This window comes from Misgurnus anguillicaudatus, chromosome 24 (genome assembly GCF_027580225.2).
Source record: "Misgurnus anguillicaudatus chromosome 24, ASM2758022v2, whole genome shotgun sequence".
NCBI lineage: Eukaryota > Metazoa > Chordata > Actinopteri > Cypriniformes > Cobitidae > Misgurnus > Misgurnus anguillicaudatus.
In genome coordinates this window covers 26251022-26276398 of record NC_073360.2, presented here as the reverse complement: position 1 = coordinate 26276398, position 25377 = coordinate 26251022, and the positions used below count along the sequence as shown (strand labels likewise).

General features: G+C 39.0%; 1 protein-coding gene and 2 pseudogenes across 1 annotated transcript; 2 read left to right on the top strand and 1 right to left on the bottom strand.

Moving 5' to 3' along the window:
• Nucleotides 1-3113: 3113 nt before the first annotated feature.
• Nucleotides 3114-6038, top strand: LOC129438844 (olfactory receptor 2A7-like; annotated as a pseudogene).
• A 1677-nt stretch (nucleotides 6039-7715) lies between these two features.
• Nucleotides 7716-9906, bottom strand: LOC129438214 (olfactory receptor 52E8). The gene is made up of 2 exons (XM_073863098.1): nucleotides 9845-9906; nucleotides 7716-9091 (listed from the first exon to the last, which is right to left on the bottom strand). Exon 2 carries the CDS (start codon nucleotides 9073-9075, stop codon nucleotides 8098-8100), a length of 978 nt encoding a protein of 325 aa, XP_073719199.1. The 5' UTR covers nucleotides 9076-9091; nucleotides 9845-9906; the 3' UTR covers nucleotides 7716-8097.
• A 6158-nt stretch (nucleotides 9907-16064) lies between these two features.
• LOC129438843 (olfactory receptor 2A7-like) lies at nucleotides 16065-23819 on the top strand (annotated as a pseudogene).
• Nucleotides 23820-25377: the final 1558 nt, after the last annotated feature.

The window sequence follows — 25377 nt, the reverse complement described above, 5'->3', positions numbered from 1 at the left end:
CCAATTTAACAATTTCAACACAAGTGAAAAACAACACAATTATTTAACATAAAGCTTAAACTGGGGATCTTCTTCCTCCGCTTAGTTTTTCAGTTTACATGGTCAGTCATCTAAATAGGGGTTAGACATAATCACCAGCGCAACTGGCTTTTAAAGGGGATGAGAGCTGAGACTCTCATTGGTTTATTGCACATTACGCCCAAAATACACCCATTACTCATTAGGGAAATACGACCAACCCTTTTCGGCCGTGCACTCGGCGCACAAACCATTTTTCCCGTCCTTAAATTAGCAAAAGTGGATTCGGACACGCCCATTTAGACCTTGCGCTGTGCGCTTTAGATAATAAGCTTAGATCATTAAAATAGGGCCCATAGTATTAATGAAAACTTATACAGTTGTACATTTTTTGTTAGATGAATTTGAGTTTGCTGGGACTTTTTTTATAGTTTATAAAGTTTTGTTTTGGACATGTTGACATGTGTGCACAGACTGCACATCTTAATTTTGTCTAACAGTATAGGTAAAACTTGTGATCATATGGAAGGTCTCAGCAGAAACAACATAAACATGCGGCTGTCGTGGTCTACACGTAACTTCCGGTAAACTACGCTAGGAATAAATAACAACAAAGTACTTTAAACATAGTTTATTTATATAACAAGCAAAATAAACAACACGTAGACATAAAGCAAAGTAAAGTAAAGTAAAAGAAGTAAAGTTCGGACCAGATGTGTAAAACGTCAGATAAAACAGCTCATTCTAAGGTAATAAAAATAATACAGTTCATTATGCAAAGCCTTTATACACCACTGAAAATATATAATTTGTATATTATATAGCATTTTTGTCAAGAGATCCTTCTAAAAGTTATACAGTGCCCCTTTAATAACAGACCTCTGCTCAGTTTAATACAGGTGCTGGGCATATAATTAGAATATCATCAAAAAGATGATTTATTTCACTAATTCCATTTAAAAAGTGAAACTTGTATATTATGTTCATTACACACACTGATATATTTCAAATGTGTATTTCTTTTATTTTTGATGATTATTACTGACAACTAATGAAATTCCCAAATTCAGTATCTCAGAAATTGCGAATATTGTGAAAAGGTTCAATATTGAAGACACCTGGGGCCTCATGTATTAAACTGTTCGTAGGATTCTTACTAAAAGTCTACGTACGCACAAAAGCCAAAAATGGCATACACCAAAAATTATGAAGACTTATAAAAAAAGCAATGTTCCCTTTATAAATCACAGATCACCTGCAAGTGTGCGTACATGAATCATCCTAATATCCCACCCTGCAAGCCCATTCTCACATCAAGTTTGTTTTTTTATAAATCACAACCTTTGCGTGGGAACTGGCGTACGCACGTTTCCAGCCCTGTTTTGTACGTACGCATGCTTTATACATGAGGCCCCAGGTGCCACGTTGTAAGCAGCTAATTAACTAAAAACACTTCAAAGACCTTTAAATGGTCTCTCAGTCTAGTTCTGTAGGCTACACAATCATGGGGAAGACTGCTGACTTGACAGTTGTCCAAAAGATGACCATTGACACCTTGCACGAGGAGGGCAAGACACAAGGTCATTGCAAAAAAGGCTGGATGTTCACAGAGCTCTGTGTCCAAGCACATTAACAGAGAGGCGAAGGGAAGGAAAAGATGTGGTAGAAAAAAAGTGTTAAAGCAATTAGGGATAACGGCACACAGGAGAGGATTGTGAAATAAACCCCATTCAAAAATGTGCGGGAAGATTTAAAAAGAGTGGACTGCAGCTGGACCAAGAATCACTACGCACAGATGTATGCAAGACATGAGTTTCAGCTATCGCATTCCTTGTATCAAGCCACTCTTGAACAACAGACAGCACCAGAAGTGCCTCGCCTGGGCTAAAAAAAAGGACTGGACTGTTGCTAGTCCACAGTTATGTTCTCTGATGAAAGTAAATTTTGCATTTCGTCTGGAAATCAGTGTCCCAAAGTCTGGAGGAAGAGAGAAGAGGCACACAATCCACTTTGCTTGAGGTCAAGTGTAAAGTTTCCACAGTCAGTGATGGTTTGGGGTGCCATGTCATCTGCTGGTGTTGGTCCACTGTGTTTTCGGAGGTCCAAGGTCAACACAGCCGTACACCAGGAAGTTTTAGAGCACTTCATACTTCCTGCTGCATTAATTCAGGCCTCAACTAAGTATTGAGTGCTGTACATGTTCATACTTTTCATGTTCATACTTTACAGTTGGCCAAGATTTCTAAAAATCCTTTCTTTGTATTGGTCTTAAGTAATATTCTAATTTTCTGAGATACTGAATTTGGGATTTACCTTAGTTGTAAAGAAATAAACATTTAAACTATATCAGTCTGTGTGTTATAAATGAATAAAATATACAAGTTTCACTTTTTTTGCATGGAATTAGTGAAATAAATCAACTTTTTGATGACATTTTTGATGATATTCTAATCCCTTCAGTATTCTCTGTGGACAGCCCACAAAATGAAGAGTTTAAACTTTTGACACTGTGTAAGACACAAACACATCAAGCTACCATTATAGCAAACAACTGACAGTCAAATATTGTTCTTGTTACTATGGTGCTATAAGATTATAAGAGATGCTGATATATTACCCACACAAAAGGGATAATGCCACATGAGATGGGTTTTTGAAGTGAGTCACGGGAAAACCAATGAACAAGAAGGCTTTTGCTTTCCTAAACAAGACTTTCACGACGTTATTGAAGCTCATACAAGGAAATTAACAATTGTTTATTTGAGCTTTCGTTTTGTTGAGTTTGTTATAATTGCACTTGTATTATTGTTTATATTTGTTCCAGAGAACCATGCCATCTCAAAATGTTTCAACAAAAATCATTTCTGAATTTGTGATTTTGTGATTCAACACTGTTCAGGGCAAACTAGTCACTGGAGTTGTTTTTGTCACAGGTCGTGAGTCTCGCCCCTCCCTAGTTTCCACCTCGAGGAGGTCCCAAGAACACCCCAATGACCAGACACACAAGGAGAGTAAGTAAGTTAAAACAATCTTTATTTAAATTAAAAGGTAGGTGGGGAAGGGGATACTAAAATCAACTCTCTGGGCCAGAGAGGATGGATCCTGAGTCGCTTCTGACTCCGTCACGGGGACCTTCAGGTAGGCCTTTTTGGTTTGCCCCACACGTGACCTCAACAGGATTATTCACAGCTTGTCTTGTGTTTGTATTGCAGGAGGACTGCCAACAGAGCCTTTTCCTTTCCTGGACATGAAGAATGAAGATGGTAAGTAACACTGAAGAATTTATGAGGTAAGTACCTGATGCTATTAGCATCGAGTTCCTGGGCTCGACACTAGAACCCCTAGAAGGTTTACAGGTAGGTATTTGGGCAGCGTCTGGGCCTAGTATGGTGGACAAGCCAGTAAGTATGCGGACAAGCGTGCTGGATTCTTGGCCTTCAGGATATAGGCAGGGGTGCAAGATGGCTGCACGGGTTCTTGCCTTGGGTCGTTCAGATGGATATACAGGACGACACACTGCTCCTTTACTTTGAACACTCTGGTGAGTATACAGAGATAAACACTGGCTCTTAGCTTTTAGGCAAACAGGTAAAAATACAGGCAGACACTCTGGGTCTTCAAGGATGATACGCTGGCTCCTAGCTTTGGACGCACAGGTGAATATGAAGGGGGTATTACACTGGCTCTTAGCTTTGGGCGTTCAGGTAAGTATTCAGAAGGGTACACTGAGTGTTTACTTTGGGCATATAGGTGAGTATACAGGGGTAATACGCTGGCCCTTAGCTTTAGGTGTACGGTGAGTATACAGAAGGGCACACTGGATCTTTACTTGGGCATACAGGTGAGTATACAGGGGTAATACGCTGGCTCTTAGCTTTGGGCGTACGGTGAGTATACAGAAGGGCAATACGCTGGCTCTTAGCTTTAGGCGTACGGTGAGGATACAGAATGGCAGGGAAAGGTTACAACTCACAGACCCTCGGAGAGGTGGATTACAAGCTTTAGCCCTTTGAAGCTTGGGAGACTGGGGAGGATCTATTTGCCACGACACTTGAAGGTAGGTTGTTGCACCCAAGATGTACCAAAAGAGTGAATCGAACGCTTCCCTCTCCTCTCTTCCAACCGACAGGACAAGAGATCTAGACAGGGGCGAACCTCTAAAGACACTCCACAAACAGGTAATCATACACACACAGCTAGTTTCCCATGCAGCAGCCAACACTTCCCTCACTATTCACTCCGTCCCTTACTTGATATCGTTGCCTCGCCACCACCAGGTGGGGAAAAAGGATCAGACGTCACAAGCGGGCATGTATCTAAAAGTGGTCGCCCCCAGCGCCAGTACACGTTCTCTTCACACAGGGTCTCCTTCCCAGCCTAGGGAGTGAATGCTGACAACAGGGACACGGCACACCACTCCAATCTTCAGGTGTACACACGTCAAAGAAAGACTCACCCACTGCACTCCACACACTCCAGTGAAATAAGGTCAGCACACCACGTTTGGACCGGAGGTTCGTCCTGAGTAATCGAAATCATTGCCACGACAATGCAACGTCCTCCCTCCTTAGCTGTTTCCGTCTCGCCCACCAGTCCTTTCCACGGTGGGGCCGCTTGCACACTAGTCACAACTCACGAGAGGCAGACTGATATTCCACACTTGCAAGGTAACACTGACACAATGGCAATTTAGTGTACTCACAAAATCCAGATATCCGATGTAGACACGGCCCACCGTACATATACTACTCGAGCCGGCCTCCTTCACTGTACTTCCGGTAAGTCTTCACTGTTTACGAACTCTTCCAAGTAAGTAACACATTTCCACATGACACTTCGATAAAGGTAGTATTTTATACTCAGCCCAGTATCTGTTCACACCAATTCCTCAGTTTCTCTTCGCCCAGTAGAGATATCCACAGCACATCCGTTTCTCCACTCACCCCAACCGCTCTGTCTCACCCACTGTATCTGCTGGAATAAAATAACTTCTTCCTGTGTTTCCGATGCCCTATTTATACGCCTCCTCTTCATCAAATTGCCCAATCCACAATCGCCACACTCATCTGCACACCTGCTGCCAATAAAGCCCAGATTTAGGTTGCCCGGAGTTCCCGGAAGTGATTGGTGTTCGGGGATTGTCGTCCGGGCGGAACTAATCTCCATCACTTTAGGTTCTGCCCTTCAAAAGTCACTCCATGACATTTTGCTTCTGATATATATTTCAGCAATGTTTGCTAACACTGCCAACATATGTTTCATTGCCATGGATAAACGTTTGCACCAGCCTATTTATATGTAACCTAGCTTTAGTGGATATGCTATACAGCAGTAGTGCCTGTCCAAGTATGATAGGTATCCTTCTAGCTGGTTATAAAACTATTTCCTTTATCCCCTGTATGCTTCAGACGTGTGCCTTTCATTTAGGTGGGGTTATGGAGATGTTTGCAATTGCTGTCACGGGGCTGGATCGTTTGATCGCCATAAGCAATCCTTTACGTTATCATGCCATTTTAAATAGAACTCAGACTGTTCTGATCACCGTCTTGCTGTGGCTGGTGGCCGGATCTGTTCTTGTATTTCCCCTGGCTACTGTTCTTCCTCTGCCCTTCTATTCCTCAAACATCCAATACATTTTCTGCGAGAATGCAGCTCTCATCAGGGCCAATTGTGTGGATCCAAATCCGTATTTTAACATGATATCCACCCTTACATTTGTGCTGCTGTTCGGCACATTTTCTTTTATCTGCTTGTCTTATATAAGGATAATAGTAGCTGTCATGAAAATGACCTTGAAGGGCGATAAGAAGAAAATGTGCTTCACTTGCTTTTATGTTCCAATGTTTGTACGGATAGTCTTGACACGACTCGGTGTGGTTTTAACAACAGACGAACGCAATGGACTGTTGGTAGGGGCCATCCTTGGCCCTTCTTTAGTAAATCCTTTCATATATTGTTTTAGAACTAAAGAGATCAGAAACAAAATATTCAGATTTTTTTCAAAAGTTGCATCTGAATAGAAAGTCTTGATGGAAGTAACAGATTCATGTGTTCAATGGATTGTTTGCCAAGAACAACTTCTTCTCAATAGCTGTAGCATTATTGAAATATTTAATATTATTATTTATGCTGTATATGCAAAAGTTACACTTACATATTTATATAACTGTTTGACATTAAATAAATGCAATATTTATAGCTGCATCTAACTTCACCTTCTATCTCAAGCAACTTTGCAGCTTTATACATTACTATTTATTTAACATTTCTACATTTACTTGCCATTTACAACCTGATAAATAGTTTTTTTTATATTCTGTTTACTTTCACATTTACAACCTGGCCACTATACTTTAGGCCTATACACTGCTTAAGGTTACACTGTTTATACTCATACTTGCAAATTTGCACCTTTGCAATTACATTAAACATTATTCTGTTATACAATAAATGGTTAATATTTGGCACTTGTTTATACTGTAGTATAGTATTTTTATATGGCTTATCTCCTTGTAAATATGTGAACATTTACTCAAATTATATAATGTACTGATGGATGCTGACACACGTTTCATTTTGTTGTGCTTGTAATGACAATAAAACTCTTCTTCTCCAAAGGAAACCAATTTATATTCATAGCACATTCTCACTTAAAAATGTATTGCTTGTTTTTATTAAAATTATGTCATTTAGTACATAATGGTAAGCTCACACAGTATGGTTCCCTAAAGTTTCATCCTTATGGAATAGTGACCGATATGCCCAAAACATCCTTTTAGTTTTGTTTTACTTTAGGTAAAAGAGAACAATTCACACACAACCCTAAATAATGGTGACAAACATGAACTGAGTGTTTTTTTTATATTTCTGTAAAAAATATCTCTTATGATGTAAAGAATGCTCACCAGACAATTAGTGAACATTATCATCAATATAAACAGCAACTATAAAATGTTTAAAAAATAATAATAACCTCTTCAGTAATAGGCAGTCGTGGCCTAATGGTTAGAGACTCATGCTTGTATCTTGGAGAGAGGCCGATTCAGCAAGCACCTGTCCCCAATTTCTGATATTGAAAGGCCCATATGCTAAAGAAAAGTTTGTTTTTTCTTTAAGTTTCATGCGGTCCCCATTTATAATGAACCTTTTCCCCCCTATTAACCCTGTAAACAATTCAGATTTTGTTATTCTGGATAGCATCTTGACCTGACAATTCAGCACCCTCCTTTATTTTGGTAAGTTTGTAAACAAACATAAAAAAATTATAAAAATATATAAACAAACCATAACTCTAAATTGTGAAGGCAACTATTATAATCTGCAAATCATATTCTGTCTTTTCCTGCCATCTTGTGGACAAATATGAGTTGGTAAATGTATTATTTTAAACAATAATGATCCAACAATCCAATATCCATATATATTTCAATGTATTTTTTAAATATATTTTTCCAGAATTCATATGGCAAGTCTGTGATTTTTAGCTATTTAGTATATTCAATTTGAAAATTTAATAAAATGTTATACCTGAGCTGTCTACCAGCTGCCAAAAAAGACAATGTATTTCTCTACTAAATCAATTAAGGAGATAATACATTTATTTAAATTATTTTGTTGAAGTATTACATATGGTTTTACAGATGGTCAGCAGCAACATGTTAATGCTACAACATTTAATCTTTTATGATCTCAGATGGTTGTACAGTGGACTTTACAATGGCCTCTAAAATTTAAAAATAAAGCATTAACTGTTTTAATCCAAAATAATTGTGAATTACAAAATGAAAGCTTGATATGCAAGTACAATTTACAGTGTCATGTATTGTAATTCATACATACTGTATTTTGTCCTTACTTACATTTTAGAGACAATGCATTGATGTAGCCATTTAAAACGGATACAATGTGATATTTAAACATGAACCAAATTATAAAAATGTTCTACAATATGATGTAGAAAACCAGAATATTTTCTGTAACAGAGATTCTGCTTAACATGCTTAACATGGCTTAAATGTGAAGTTTGGTTATTAAGTACCTTATTTTTTTAAAGAAATATGATTTTAGTTAACCATTTACCTAATTTTGAATCTCTTGTGCCACCTTTGGCTTTCTCAAAAACTTTATTATTTTGTCTCTCAGTTCATCAGTCTTTAAGCTGTATATGATGGGATTCAGCATTGGAGGAAGAGTTACAGACACGGTCAGCGCAGCTGTGAAAATATCAGCATACTGAACCAACCCCAACCGCAGGTTCCCTAGTACATATGCAAGAATAACTGGCATGTAATAGATCAGGACCAGCAGCAGGTGGTTGAGACAGGTATGAAAGGCCTTCCAGCGCTGTGCTATGGATGCAATGCGCAGCACTGCCACCACCACTATCACATAGGTGGCAATAATAAACGTCAAAGGTCCCAGTAAAGTTGTCAGTGTTTTAGCTGTAGCCAGTCTCCTGTTGTAAGTAATGTCCGCACAGGCCAGTACATATACTGGACCATGCTCGCAACAGCAGCTTTTAACCTCTCTGGAGCTGCAGTAAGGCAACATGGCAGCCAGAGTTACTGGGAAAATATCAAGCAGAAAAACCAGAAACCAAATCCCTGCTATTATGAGCATCATCCTCGGATTGGGGTTAATGGTGGGGTAACGCAGGGGCCAGCAGATGGCAACCAGGCGGTCGTAAGCCAAAAGAGCAAGAGAGAAAGACTCCATGTCACCAAAGAAATGCATGAAAAACATTTGAGAAAAGCATGTTCCAAATGAAACTCGGTTCTGGTTAAACACAAACACAGGCACCATTTGAGGAATAATAACACTGTTCATTGAAATGTCGACAACGGCTAGATTACACACAGCGAGATATTTGGGGTTGTGTAAACTGGAGTTCATTAGGACCACAGCCAGCAAAACAAGATTACCCATCAAGGTGATGATGTAGATGATGGACAAGGCCAAAACTAGGTAGTTTTTATTGGCCAAAGTGCGAAAGCCAACAAGATAAAATCCATCATCAATAAGATTCGTCCCATTGCTGAAGGCAACTGAAAAATTCATCTGCGCTCCTGTAAATCTGGGGAAAAATAAAGATTAAAATAAGTTTACGGGTTTAATTAATAAAGACCTGGTTTTACAGACAAGGCTTATAGCTAAAGCCACTATAGGCCTTAGTTAAATTTTTATAAACATGCATAGACAAGGACGTTACAGGTGTGTATCTTGAGACAAATTAATGTCACCCTGCATATTTTAAGATCTGTCAGTACAAGTTTTTTTTCTGTTGAGACAACTCAAACATGTGTCTTAGTCTAGGGCAAACCTTAAGCCTTATCTGTGAAAACAGGGGAATAGGTTTAAGGAGATAAAAGTAAAAACATTAATCACATTTTTAACAACATTTCTTCCAAATTATACTAAAGCAACATTATATTACTAAAAAATGACATAAACTCAACAACATATTGATTACATTTGTGTCCCTGTCTGTGAAATCCCGGCTAAAGTCTCATAAGTTTACATCAAAGTTTGATTTCAATCATTGATTCAATCTGTTGGGTGATCTGTCACTATTTCAGTCACTATTAAAGATATCAAGGTTATATTTTTACAGAATGTTCTTTTCATCATTTAAAAAGATTTTATATAGAAACAGCAAATCACAAATACATGACTTTAGCTGGATTTTCACAAACCTTGGTAACATTTTCACGCCGTCATAAACAGATTTGTCAGCAATATACATCAATACAATAGACAACACAGTTGAAAACAACATGAGTACTGAGCAAAGTTATGACTGACAAATAAATTAAAAACAAATCCTTACCAAACTGTCTCACAACCTTACTGATGAAATCCCGCTGTGCTCCAGCAAGAAATTGAGATTTATGAAGGATTGTATTTATAAAGCTGATGAAGAGTTAATTGGGTCTTATTAACTATTGTTGTTCAAACTTAGAAATAATTAGATTCTTCTATGTCTTGCTAATGACCAAAACGTTTCTCATGAGTAATCAATTAGTAAAGTTATTATGTCTAAACACAGCCTTTCTTCAGCTAGTTTATTAGGTATGAAGTAGTCTTTGCATTTTTAATGAGAAAATTGGGCCCACAGGGAAAAAAACAAGCAAAATATTTTGTTCTTGGTAACAGAGACAAAATGTCGTCACCCTCCAATCAAATATCACAACTCATTTGTGGTGTATTTTGTTTGTCTTTTACCGCTACAAACCCATTAGCCTACTCATTGCTGATGTGAAATGCATTAACATGATTTCAAACCGTAAGGCCGTAGTTTCAGAGGGGTCATGAGAGGAGACAACCCCTCCAATAATCCAAACTAACAGTTACAACTTCTACCTTAATATTTATTTAGGGCTCTATCTTACACTCGGCGCAATGCAGCGCAATGCGCAATGCAAGTGTCTTTTGCTAGTTTCCACCCTGCACAATTATCATTTTTACGTTTAGCGCCATGTTGTTTAAATAGCAAATGCATTTGCCCCCTCTTTTGCGCCCATGAGCGTTCTGGCCTGAAAATGAGGTGTTAAGGTGCATTGTTGGCGCGTTGCTATTTTGAGGCAACTAAAACTGAGGCAACTTTTTTTTATGCTACCTCACGGATTTATTTTATATGATGACTCTGTACCTGTGGATATGGTGAGATGAGAAACAATTTTAAGTAATGCTTAACCCTCTGGGGTCCGACCATTTTGGGACACTGTCAGAGGTTCTGACATGCTCTTACATTTGGTCTTTTTTCAGTTGCTTTAAAACATAATAATGGCAAGTGTCTCATACCACTGTGTTCAGCACAAACTGGGCAAAAATATTATATGAGCTACATGTATGTACATGTTTGTATTTTTGAGAGAAAATGGTTTATGCGTGGTTTTTAAAATAGCCAAAATTTTACGTCACTGATATAATTTCACAAAACCCATACTAAACATGTTTTAACAAGACTTTCCTGAACAGAATCTAGTAGTCTTTCTTTAAAGGTGCCATTTGTAATAATTGAGGTAAAAGATTTTAGAAAATTAGCTACACGCATCAAAAGAATGAGAAGAAATAAGGGCAAAGATGTCATTTAAAAAATGACAAGGTATAGTGCTGCAGAAATATCAATCTGAATTAGCATGCTAAATTACTAGCTACAGCCCGACTGGTGTTGTAATACCAGTTTCGACAATGGGAGGCGGTATTCGGGCCACGCACATAACCGCCAGCCAAACTGCAATACACGAATAAGTCGCGTGTGTGGGAGTACAGCCCTCTACTACTACCGCTGCGTCCGAAGCTGACTTGTTGACTTAAGAAGCATGAAGGCAGCTCAGAGAAATGCAATTCGGACAGCCATGGATTCGGACATGCCTTACTGCCTTGCAATAGGGTTTTCGGACGTATTTCAGTTCAGGGAAGAGAGCGGAAGAATGGCTAAAGCAAGAGACATTTACCACTACCACAACCATTTGCTGCAGGGAACAACGCGCTCAGAATCACAAATAAAATATGATAAATAAAGGAACCGAACCAGAGTAAATACTGGCACTGCTTTTCATCGCTGGAGACAACTAATGGACATAAAAGAAATGAGGTTCGACTCCCAAATGACAACATTTCTTTTCGATTGGTAAGTAAGATGCTGTTAGTATTTCGCTAGAAGTTCACTTATAATAGGCCTTGGGATAACCTATGCTCAGCTTGTACATGAACTACGGCTTTGTGCAGTAAATGTGGCTCCATCTGAAAGCAGCTAATGGCGATTCACTTTTAATCAAGAAACAGGCTTCACTGACGAGAAGCGCAATGACTATCGCATGCAAATTATCGTGCATCCTTAGCTGTTAACGTTTAATAGTTAGCTCTACCCACAGATCCGATCCGGTTTTCACTCGTTATCTACCAAGCTGATGCTAAAATGTAACATTAGCTAAGAAGCTTGAAATGTCGTCGATGATAATGAACACCAAATGGACGCACGAAACGTAGCGGAAAACATTGCAATTTTAAAGAGACCGAATGTTTTTTTTTGTGACTGATATTTTTTTGTGACTAATGATAACTTAGTTGCTAATGTAAATCAAACTTGATATATGCTGCTAAATTTGCAGCTGCTAAATTAAAATAGACCAACTCACTTTCTGGAGGTATACTGCCCCCGTCTGTTTGGAGTGTGGAGTATGATTTTTTTTTTTTGGCGGATATTTTAAATGGTCCCTTTAAAATTATGTGAAAATCATCCTTCCTACTCATTCACATAAACCAATATTTTGATTTAGAAATTGTAAGACACTTTTTGTTTAGAGTGGCAGTATGCGAGAAGGATTGATTGACAGCTAGCAAACAAAGGCTCGCATAATGAGCTGCATAATGAGGCAGGAAGGAACTACAGTGAAGAATGTGAGGACAAATGTACATGTTTGTTTGAGGTTTATTAAGAAGTTAACAATAAAATCAAAATAGAAATGAAGGCCAGTAGGACATTTTCAGTTTATTTGGAAACGAACCCTTTTTAAAAACTTAACTTGTATAAGAAACTGATAAACAACAGAGCTGTAAACTTCATGTGGCTCATGTTACCATATAACTTTATGTCCAAAAAGTTTTAAACGTGTTTCTGTAAGCGAGTATGAACTTTAAAAACACATCGCATATGGAGTCCATGCGAGCTTGCGTCTCCGTGTAAACAACGCGGAGCTCATAATAAAACGGTGTCACGTGTAAAGCGCAATGTATGGAATGCGTTGCATGTAAACAATAGCATATTACAGCAGGTCCCGCAGTGCATCATTACTCAAAGTTGCCATGAAGGATACGAAAGTGAATAACTGTGTCAACACTGTACAGCATGTAACAATGAAATCCGCCATTACGTGACCACGCGTACTCGTTTGTAAAAGCATGTAAACATGGAGTCATATTGCAGCACACACTTAAAAGATACAGCAGTGCAGCATTACTCAAAGTTGCCATGAAGGATACGAAAGTGAATAACTGTGTCTAACACTGTACAGCATGTAACAATGAAATCCGCCATTACGTGAAATCACGCGCCCTCGTTTGTAAACAATGCCAAAGTTTTAAAATCCGAAGCGTGCAGTCTGCTGATGTTGCTTATGTAGGCTGAACTGCACAAGCCATAACATATTACATGATAGCAAATATAAATGAAGACAAATGACTTACAGTTTCTTCAGGAATATATCCTCCTCCATTGCGTCTTCCATTGTTCTTCTTCTTCTTAGTGTAGCAGGATTAGGTGAGTTGTGATTGACAGCTGATATAACCTATCAGGAAGGGGCAGTCCCTTTTTAAGCGCTGATTGGCTGCTCCCTGCAATGCGTCATGTCCTGTGTTTCCCCGGGGTGTTTTTAACGATAGCGACAGTGTGTCGTTTGTCCAGCGTGCTGGTGCCCTTCTACATGTAGTGGTACATGACTGTGTAACCTCAGTTGGCCGCTGGTTGATCTGCTGTGGGTTAAGCTATGCCATAAAACTGTTATTTGTCTGGGGTGATACCACTATTCGGGTTTTCCCTCTTGTTCTACGTCCTGTCCCTCGTGAGTGTTTGATTCTCGTGCTGCTGAGTAGCATCGCGGTAGCACCGACCTTATCCTCTCTGCTGTATGCTGGACTGTACACTGTCTGGTTTCTAAGTTCAGGGTTGATTTTAAGATCCGAGTGAAGGACTGTCCGGTGCATTTGGAGTTGGCAAATGGACTGTGGCGCCCTTCCCGTTTACTCCTTTGTTTCTTTGCTTTTTATTTTTATATCATTTTTGTCTGAGTATTTGTGTATTGTTTATACTTTCAGGAGCTGAGGTTCCCACGGGTGGATGGATCTTGTGGTGGTGGTAGTGGTGGTTACGCTTCAACGTTTACTGTGTTACACATTTTTGAAGTGTATAAGCGTGTGCTTTGAGTTCACAGTGTGGTGTGAAAGTGTGGTTGTGGATAACTCGCGCCAGAGATCACTCCGGTGGGTAGCCTCAGCCCTGTAGGTTGGTACTGTGTTCATTTGTTTGTGTATTTGATTTGTTGCCGGTCATTGCATTTTAGCAGTGAGGGCATTTTATATTATATTGTACGTGTTGTTGTTTTTGGTATAATTCTGTTTTGTGATTAATGTGGTGTAATGTTTTGTGTCTTATTGTTAAAGTGTTTTATATTCACTTGCACTTTATAAATAAAAAATTATGTTTTTGTAGACTTTTTGTCACAAGTGGATCAGTGTGCGGCTAGCCACTCTCTTTACTCAATTACTCATTTGGCTCCACGCACCTGAAGTACATGGACTTATAACTAAGTACACTTTTTTTTGGTTGGAGCGCTACATATCTTCCTTAGTTCCATTAGTCTACATTTTTGTATGCTGCCCTTCCATATCAAGATGTCGTCGTTTGCTGAAATCAATCTCATCACAGACTCCAAGGCCACTACATTCACCTATAATCTTGAAGATTCTGAGAATATCCTCTTTCCTAGAGCTGAAACCAATGTGCTACAATCAGAAACAATTCAAAACTCCATGAAACATTATAAGTACCTTTGGGAGAAAGAGATCAGATACAACTTGCATGGCTCAACTCTAAGTGAGTATTGGAGAGCTAGCAGAATTCCTAGAGGTCTCAGAATACAAAAGGCACCAACAATCGGCGGCGGAGATCCTGAATTCTGCAAGAAATGGTGTGAGATCATGAACAAGGCCTCACTGGACCTCACCCTCCTTGTAGTTGAGTTCACACAAAAGGAATTAAATAAGGTACGAGAAGAAATTGAAGAAACCAAATCCTCTATTACAGCATCTCATGGTGAAGTCAACTTTAACCAACAACTGGAATTACTTAATACCTCTTTGGGAGAATTCAAGAAAGACATACAACAAAAGAAGATTCGCAAATTTCGTAGAGATACTTTAGACTATAAAGAAAACAGAGTCTATCCTTGGCTCAACCGTAACAGTACATTCTCAAGATCCTCACGGAAGGTAGGGTTTGAGGACGAGACTCGACACACCTCTGCATCCAGTGGTGACAGTGAAGTGGATTTTTTAGACAACGCCAGAGAACCAGAACATCATCACAGAATGGCACGTCAATATCCACTTCGCAGAAGACCACCACCACCCGTCGGGGGAGAAGTGGGAAGAAGAGGAGACACTTTACAACCTACTCTGAGGAGGGGAACACGTCAAAAGACCAGCTGATTTTCAACCTTACCGGTCAAGAACTGTGTCCACAAGAAGTAAGTCTTCTAAATAAAGGTCTCAGCTTTGTTCCCACTAGAACCACAGATCCTTTTGTTACAAAAATCGAACTGTTCAAGTTTTTTCGGACTTTAAGACTGAAATGTTGGTACAAAAATGAGAAGGTGAATCAACCGAACTCATATAACTACTATGGTCGAGCAAAATTTAAACCTAAAAGCACTTTCTGTCCACCTGTGTCTAATTCTTCTATAGAGACATATTGTAGGTTAGTGGAAAGAGATGTGTCTAGCCTTTTTGAACAGACATCATCCCAGAATTTAAAACCAAATTTGACATTTTCTGAAAAACAAGCTCTTGAAGAACTATGTCAGAACAAAGACATTATCATCAAACCTGCTGACAAAGGAGGTGGTCTGGTGGTTATGCCTCGTTCACTCTATATTAATGAGGCTCTTCGCCAACTCAATAACAGTAGCTACTATCGAGTCCTGTCATCAGACCCTACGACTCAGTTTCAAAAGGAGATTGAGATATTTATTCAGGAAGCACATGCTCATCAGCTAATCTCTGATAAAGAGATGCAATACTTACTGAATAGTTCTCCGACCAGACCTGTTTTTTACATCTTACCCAAGGTACATAAAAGTTTGGTTGATCCACCGGGACGACCCATAGTTGCAGGAAATAATAGTCTGACTGAACCACTCTCTAACTTTGTCGATTTTGTGCTGAGACCTCTGGTTACTTCCCTTCCTAGCTACTTAAGAGACACTGCTGACTTTTTACAATGTATAGCAACTCTACAATATGTTCAATGTGATGTTATACTGGCAACCATGGATGTGACCTCACTTTACACTAACATTCCACATAACGAAGGCCTTCTGGCTTTAGAACATTTTCTTGACCTCCGCTATGATGATGAGGGTCTTCCGACAAAATTTATCACTGATATGGCCAAAATGGTGCTCACTAAAAACTACTTCCTATTTGAAAACAAATACTATTTACAAGTTGAGGGCACAGCCATGGGGGCCACTATGGCTCCTGATTATGCAAATTTATATTTGGGCTTTTTGGAGGACTTGTATGTCTTCAATAACAATCCTTTCCTTGACAACATCATCTTATTCAAGAGATACATTGATGACTGCTTTGTTATTTACAAGGGATCTGAAAGTGACTTTGAAGCATTTGTCCTATATATGAATTGTCTCAGGCCCTCAATCAAATTTACCTATCATGTGGGGTTCACAGATGTCAATTTCTTAGATACCTCTATTTCAATTGTAGATAACCATATAGTCTCTTCCCTCTATAGAAAAGATACAGCCAAGAACAGTCTTCTTCATGCCAATAGTGCTCATCCAACACCCTTAAAACGTGGCTTACCTTATAGTCAATTCTTGAGACTCCATCGTATCTGTTCCAGGAGAGACGACTTTGAGTCGAAAGCCCAGACTATGTACATGGACTTTAAATCACGGGGCTCTCCTAACAAGTGGCTTGATAGTGCTCTTAAGAAGGTCTCTAAAATACAAAGACACGAAGAGACCAACTTGACCAAAGATACAAAAAACAAGAGTTTTTCATGTACTTTCAAATCCACATATAGTCCATTGAGCAATGATATCAAAAACATCATCAAGAAACATTGGCATATTGTTCAAAGTGATCCTCAACTATTGAACATATTTAATGATCAACCACTTTGTGTTTTCTCCAGGAGCTCTAATTTGAGGGACAAACTGGTTCATGCTGATACCCATATCTCGCCTCCAACCACTCTCATCGATGCCCAAGGCAACTTCCCATGTCACAAATGTTCTTCTTGTACTAAGTATGTTAAATGTAAATCATTCACACATCCTCGTACACTAAAAACATACAAGATTAGACAATTGATTACCTGCAAAAGCACACATGTGATTTACATCATCGTTTGTCCATGTTCACAACTGTATGTTGGCAAAACTACACGTGCATTACGCACAAGAATAATTGAACACACTAGTGCTATTAGAAGACAGGATGATACATCTTCAATTTCTCGGCATTTCAAGTCTGCTAACCATTCTCCAGCTGACATTAAGTTCCTGGGCATCGAGAGGATTCTCCCCCACAGGAGAGGTGGTGATAGAGACAGAAAATTACTCCAAAGGGAGGCTTTTCGGATTTTTGAGTTGAAATCTTTATTTCCTGAGGGTATGAATGAAGAACTTGAACTATCATGTTTTTTGTAAAACTCTAATATTCTCTACAGGTGATGTCTCATATTTCCTTCAAAGTGTTGTTGTAACTGGTTGTGAATTTTGCTTAAGTGATTAATGAGGTAATCACTGACCTGAGTTAATTGTTTACAAATTACTTACCTGAGATAATTGCTTTCAGCTGATTGACCTCAATTACTGACTTGTTAAAAAGGGTGAATCTTGTTTGTCAATCGAGCACTGAGGAAAGCAAGAGCTGAAACGTTTGCTCGCCTTGTCTGTTTTTATATTCACTTGCACTTTATAAATAAAAAATTATGTTGTTGTAGACTTTTTGTCACAAGTGGATCAGTGTGCGGCTAGCCACTCTCTTTACTCAATTACTCATTTGGCTCCACGCACCTGAAGTACATGGACTTATAACTAAGTACACTTTTTTTGGTTGGAGCACTACATATCTTCCTTAGTTCCATTAAACCATCATTATACCCACGTCTCCTGCTCACTTTTACTGAGGAACGAACTTGTGTGCCTTATCGCCCTTTGGGTGTAAGGATTATTTCCCCGGGTGTAAGTCCCGGGGTGGCGTAGTCGGAGTTTTATGCAAAATCTTTGCTTTTGTCATAAAGGTATCCCCCAACCCCCTCGTCATGCCACATTAGGTAACGTTAAAGATAAACGCTTCTCTTCCTCAATGTCCAGACATAAATGAAGATATTCCTCATGTGTTAATCCAAACATCCACTAAAGTCTTTAAATCTGATAAAACTTCATTTAAAGCAATTAAAAGCCAATTTATCAATTTCAATACAAGTGAAAAACAACACAATTATTTAACATTGATCTTAAACTGGGGATCTTCTTTCTCCACTTAGTTTTTCAGTTTACAAAGTCTGTCATCTAAATAGGCATTAGACATAGCGCCAGCGCAACTGGCTTTTAAAGGAGATGAGAGCTGAGACTCTCATTGGTTTATTGCACGTTACGCCCAAAACACACCCATTACTCATTAGGAAAATAGGACCAACCCTTTTCGGCCGTGCGCTCGGCGCACAAACCATTTGTCCCGTCGTTAAATTAGCAAAAGTGGATTCGGACACGCCCATTTAGACCTTGCGCTGTGCGCTTTAGACAATGAGCTTAGATTATTAAAATAGGGCCCATAGTATTAATGAAAACTTATACAGTTGTTATTTTTTGTTAGATGAATTTGAGTTTGCTTGTACTTTTTTATAGTTTATAAAGTTTTGTTTTGAACATCTTGACATGTGTGCACACATTAATTTTGTCTAACAGTATAGGTAAAACTTGTGATCATATGGACGGTCTCAGCAGAAACAACATAAACAAGCGGCTGTCGTGGTCTACACGTAACTTCCGGTAACAACAAAGTACTTTAAACCTAGTTTATTTATATAACAAGCAAAATAAACAACACGTAAAGTAAAGTAAAGTAAAGTAAAGTAAAGTAAAGTAAAGTAAAGTAAAGTAAAGTAAAGTAAAGTAAAGTAAAGTAAAGTAAAGTAAAGTAAAGTTGCCCCTTTAATAACAGAACTCTGCTCAGTTTAATGAATACATGTGCTGGGCATATAATTAGAATGTCATCAAAAAGTTGATTTATTTCACTAATTCCATTTAAACATTGAAACTTGTATATTATATTCATTCATTACACACAGACTGATATATTTCAAATGTGTATTTATTTTATTTTTGATGATTATAACTGACAACTAATGAAATTCCCAAATTCAGTATCTCAGAAATTGTGAACATTGTGAAAAGATTCAATATTGAAGACACCTGGTGCCACGTTGTAAGCAGCTAATTAACTAAAAACACTTCAAAGACCTTTAAATGGTCTCTCAGTCTAGTTCTGTAGGCTACACAATCATGGGGAAGACTGCTGACTTGACAGTTGTCCAAAAGATGACCATTGACACCTTGCACGAGGAGGGCAAGACACAAAAGGTCATTGCAAAAAAGACTGGATGTTCACAGAGCTCTGTGTCCAAGCACATTAACAGAGGGGCGAAGGGAAGTAAAAGATGTGGTAGAAAAAAGTGTACAAGCAATAGGGATAACTGCACCCTGGAGAGGATTGTGAAACAAAGCCCACTCAAAAATGTGGGGAAGATTTACAAAGAATGGACTGCAGCTGGACCAAGAATCACTACGCACAGATGTATGCAAGACATGAGTTTCAGCTATCGCATTCCTTGTATCAAGCCACTCTTGAAAAACAGACAGCACCAGAAGTGCCTCGCCTGGGCTAAAAAAAGGACTGATGAAAGTAAATTTTGCATTTCCTCTGGAAATCAGTGTCCCAAAGTCTGGAGGAAGAGAGGAGAGGCACACAATCCACTTTGCTTGAGGTCAAGTGTAAAGTTTCCACCGTCAGTGATGGTTTGGGGTGCCATGTCATCTGCTGGTGTTGGTCCACTGTGTTTTCGGAGGTCCAAGGTCAACGCAGCCGTACACCAGGAAGTTTTAGAGCACTTCATACTTCCTGCTGAAGTATGAAGTGCTCTCAAACTTCCTGGGGTAAGGCTGCGTTGACCTTATGCATATGCAGATTTCATTTTCCAACAGGACTTGGCACAAAGCTACCAGTAACTGGTTTAAGGACCATGGTATCCCTGTTCTTAATTGGCCAGCAAACTCGCCTGATCTTAACCCCATAGAAAATGTATGGGGTATTGTGAAGAGGAAGATTTGATATGCCAGACCCAACAATGCAGAAGAGCTGAAGGCCACTATCAAAGCAACCTGGGCTCTCATAACACCTGAGCAGTGCCACAGACTGATCGACTCCATGCTGCATTAATTCAGGCCTCAACTAAGTATTGAGTGCTGTACATGTTCATACTTTTCATGTTCATACTTTACAGTTGGCCAAGATTTCTAAAAATTATTTCTTTCTATTGGTCTTAAGTAATATTCTAATTTTCTGAGATACTGAATTTCGGATTTCCCTTAGTTATAATTATCAAAATTTAAAGAAATAAACATTTAAACTATATCAGTCTCTGTGTAATAAATTAATATAATATACAAGTTTCACTTTTTTGCATGGAATTAGTGAAATAAATCAACTTTTTGATGACATTTTTGATAATATTCTAACCCCTTCAGTATTCTCTGTGGACAGCCCACAAAATGAAGAGTTTAAACTTTTGACACTGTGTAAGACACAAACACATCAAGTTACCATTATAGCAAACAACTAGGGATGGGAATTGATAAGAATTTAACGATTCCGATTCCATTATCGATGTTGCTTATCGATCCGATTCCTTATCGATTCTCTTATCGATTCTCATTGGGTGAGGGAATAAGCACAAATTTGTATGTTTGTATTAACTCGCTTTAATATCTGTTCAGAAGACACAGAACAGAGTATACACAAATTATGTGTAGCAACCTCAGAAAAACCAACTTAAAAGTAGGTGAGCTACTTCTTAAAGTAAAGTCCAGGGACATATACCCTAGGGAAGTGTTTCTCAACCAGTAAATATATGATAGGACTAGGAATTAATAAAACAGAACTAGACTGACATAAAACATGCAACTTTTGGTCATTTATGCATGTTATTTTCTTTTGAAAAGACATGATGCTGGACAAAATACAGCAAATTAACCTACCGAAATGCAGATACATCTACTGTGGCAAACGGATGCAAACCCTTTACCACAAACTTAGTCACTGCTCGGCAGAGGTGGACACTACTTGAGTATTTTAGTTTCATTTTCCAAGCATCTGTGCACTCCATGATATTTTGCTTCTGATATATATTTTTGCAATGTTTGCTAACACTGCCAACATATGTTTCATTGGCATGGATAAACGTTTGCACCAGCCTATTAATATCTTTATATGTAACCTAGCTGTAGTGGATATGCTATACAAAAGAAGTGTCTGTCCAAGTATGATAGGTATTAGTGATGCGCGGGTCGTCTCTTAACCCACAGGCCCCGCAGGTAACCCGCGGGTCAGGTTGGGGCGGGAAAAGAAATTGTAACTTTAATGCGGGGCGGGTTGGGGCGGGTCATTAAAAACAAAATTAAAAAACTGCATGTTGCGTCTAATTCCCTGTAGCATATATATTAACTCTTTCACCGCCAGCGTTTTTTTAAAAAGTTGCCAGCCAGCGCCAGCGTTTTTCATGATTTTCACCAAAGTTTAATGCCTTCCAGAAAATGTTCTTTAAATATATAAACATACAATATACTAAATGAAAGAACAGACCCTCTGCTTTCAAAAAAAAAAAAAAAAACGTGTCATCCTACCTTAAGTGGTTCATTTGTAATCAGCTTTTGAATATGGGTAGGTTTCTGCAAAAACACCACATTTTGAGCAAAAAGCAGAGATAATTCCATTTTTGTGACGAACTTTTCATAGAGTTCCTATTCAGAGCGATCTTTAAAACAGACACGGACATGCAGCAGCTTGCCATAGGGCAATACTTCCGGGTTAAAAAAGTTGCGGAATCCTTGTGGATAATAGCGGTATTGCGGAAAGACGGAAAATCTCCTCATTGGCGGGGAAGCGTTTTCTCTTAATTGACGAGATATCTCGTCAATGGCGGTGAAAGAGTTAAATATTTGGGAATATATATTTTTACATTTTATTATGTTCACGTAGGCCTATGTGGCAACGTAACTTCCGCAGTGTAACTTGCGCAACGTAACTTGATATCCCCAAACCTTTGGCGTCACGTCACGGAAGCGCCAAGTAGCTCCCGCCCGCTGCAAGCCACAACAACAAAACAAACGGAGAATTAAAAGATGAAAGACGATCTGCAGAAGAAATTAAGGTAGGGAATTTGTGAATAGATATTACAAATGCTGCTTTTTTGTGTGGTGATCTACTTTTAAAATGATAAAACCGACAAGTTCTAGTACATGCTAAAAACACTTTAAATGCGTGGACTATACTGCATATATCTCTACATTGGATTTAGGGCTGTCACCATTACTCTATTTTCTTGAGAAGTAAAAAAAAATCCTGGAGCACATGTCGAGTACTGTTTAAAATAGCGGAGATTTAGTGGAACAAACTAGAAAGAAAATTACAATAGTATCAGAAGCATATATCAGCACAACGCTGCCTCTCTCTCTCCTCGTTCGCTCTCTCTCGGGCGCACGCGCATCAGCTCGTGCATGAAGGCAAGAATGCGAGGTGATTGCATCCTTGTAAATTTCGGAAGTTTACATGACTGAGCTGCAGCGGGCAGGCATAAGATTTATAAAAACACATATGAGAAGAAAGGCACAGCAACTCAAAAAGACTTACGTGTTTCACAATTACTCATAATGCCAATTTTCTCGTGGAGGCATGGAGCAGCATGAGAATACACAGTTAACTTACGTGCGATCTACCAACATTGCCTTTGCGATCAACGTATTGGACACCCCTGGTTTATCATTCTCCTATCTCTATATTAATATGACCATGCTGGTTTCTATGGCTCATTCGTGTATCTTGTTGCCAGTTTACAGGGCGATGTAATCTAATGGCTGTTTGTTTCCAAGAACTTTTAGGCTGAAATAAAGCCTCTTTTTATGTCTATTTTAATGGTCGCGGGGCGGTGCGGGTTGTAAAAATAGATACAGTGTTGCGGGGTGGGTTGGGGCGGGCCAAATATTTCATAAAAGCGGGACCCGCGGGTTGGAAAAAACGCCGACCAGCGCATCACTAATAGGTATCCTTCAAGCTGGTTATAAAACTATTTCCTTTATCCCCTGTATACTTCAGACGTGTGCCTTTTATTTAGGAGATGTTTGCAATTGCTGTCATGGGGCTGGATCGTTTGATCACCATAAGCAATCCTTTACGTTATCATGCCATTTTAAATAGAACTCGGACTGTTCTGATCAGCGTCTCGCTGTGGCTGGTGGCCGGATCTGTCCTTGTATTTCCCCTGGCTACTGTTCTTCCTCTGCCCTTCTGTTCCTCAAACATCCAGTACATTTTCTGCAGGTATGCAGCTCTCATCAGGGCCAATTGTGTGGATCCAAATCCGTATTTTAACATGATATCCACCCTTACATTTGTGCTGCTGTTCGGCACATTTTCTTTCATCTGCTTGTCTTATATAAGGAAAATAGTAGCTGTCATGAATGACCTTGAAGGGCGATAAGAAGAACATGTTTAATACGTGCTTAAGTCATTTGATAGTAATCATTTGCTTTTATGTTCCAATGTTTGTACGGATAGTCTTGACACGACTTTGTGTGGTTTTAACAACAGACGAACGCAATGGACTAATGGTAGGGGCCATGCTTGGCTCTTCTTTGGTAAATCCTTTCATATATTGTTTTAGAACTAAAGAGATCAGAAACAAAATATTCAGATTTCTTTTCAAAAGTTGCATCTGAATAGAAAGTCTTGATGGAAGTAACAGATTCATGTGTTCAACAATGAACAAAGAACAACTTCTCAATAACTGTAACATTATTGAAATCTTTAATCTCATTATTGATACTGTTAGGGTCAAGACCTCTGATTAAAAAAAGTGGTCTTGACCCTACAACTTTATCAAATTATCGGCCAATTTCTAAATTACCATTCCTGTCGAAGATTTTAGAGAAGAGTGTATTTACACAGTTGCAGCCTTTTTTAGATGCAAATTGCATTTTTGACACTTTCCAGTCAGGTTACAGAACCTTCCATAGCACTGAGTCTGCACTTTTAAAGGTTTTTAATGATTTATTTTTAATAACTGATACGGGTGATTCTGCTGTTTTAGTACTTTTAGACCTGACGGCTGCTTTTGACACAGTTGACCACACAATACTTTTATCTCGTTTAGAAAATTGTGTGGGTGTCAGGGGAACAGCGCTAGAGTGGTTCAGGTCATACCTGTCTGGGAGATGTTTTACTGTTAGACTGGGGGACTCCACTTTTTCCACCGCTCCTTTAAATTGTGGAGTCCCCCAAGGATCAATTCTTGGGCCAATTCTTTTTGCCTTATATCTTCTCCCTCTCAGTGTGATTTTTAAAAGACATGGTATCTCTTATCATTTTTATGCAGACGATTGCCAAATATACCTGCCACTGACTAAAAATGATCATGCTCCTCTGACACCCCTACTTGAGTGTTTAAGTGACGTCAAGGCTTGGTTAGCTCAGAATTCTTTAATTCTAAATGAGGGAAAGACTGAGATAATGTTATTTGGTCCCATTAGGACTATGGTTGATTTGGGCCCCCTCAATAATCATGTGCATCCCATAGCCACCAGCCTTGGCTTCACTATAGACGGTGATTTTAAACCGGATAAACAAATTAACAAAGTCGTTAAATCATGTTTTTTCCATCTTCGGCTTTTATCTAAAATTAAACCTTTTTTACGTTGAAACATTTTGAGCTAGTCATGCATGCTTTTATTTCTTCACATCTGGACTACTGCAATTCGCTTTATACTGGAATATCCCAAAATGCACTTTCGCGCCTGCAGTTAGTCCAGAACTCTGCAGCTAGACTTTTAACAGGAACTAAAAAGCGCGAACACATCACCCCCATCCTCGCCTCATTGCACTGGCTTCCTGTTCGATTTCGAATCGATTTTAAGATTTTATTGTTTGTTTTTAAAGCGTTGAGTGGACAGGCCCCGCAATACATCACTGACCTCATCCAAATTTATACACCGGCGCGTTCACTGAGGTCAAATGGCCAGTTCCAGCTCGTGGTTCCTAAGTCCAGACTTAAATCCAGGGGGGACCGGGCCTTCTCTGTAGTTGGCCCCAGTGGAACGCTCTGCCTCCTCTGATCCGTGCGGCACCCACAGTGGAATGTTTTAAGTCTCGTCTTAAGACCCACTTTTATTCCTTGGCTTTTAACACAGCGTGAGTTATGTGGTCCTGTGTCTTTTATTATTTTGTTTTTATTTATTTATTTTAAATGATTGTGGTTTAGTATTTGTGTGCCTGTTTATT

Coding starts and splice junctions, on each gene's coding strand:
- LOC129438214 (XM_073863098.1), bottom strand. CDS start 9,075: ATGAATTTTTCAGTTGCCTTCAGCAATGGGACGAATCTTATTGATGAT.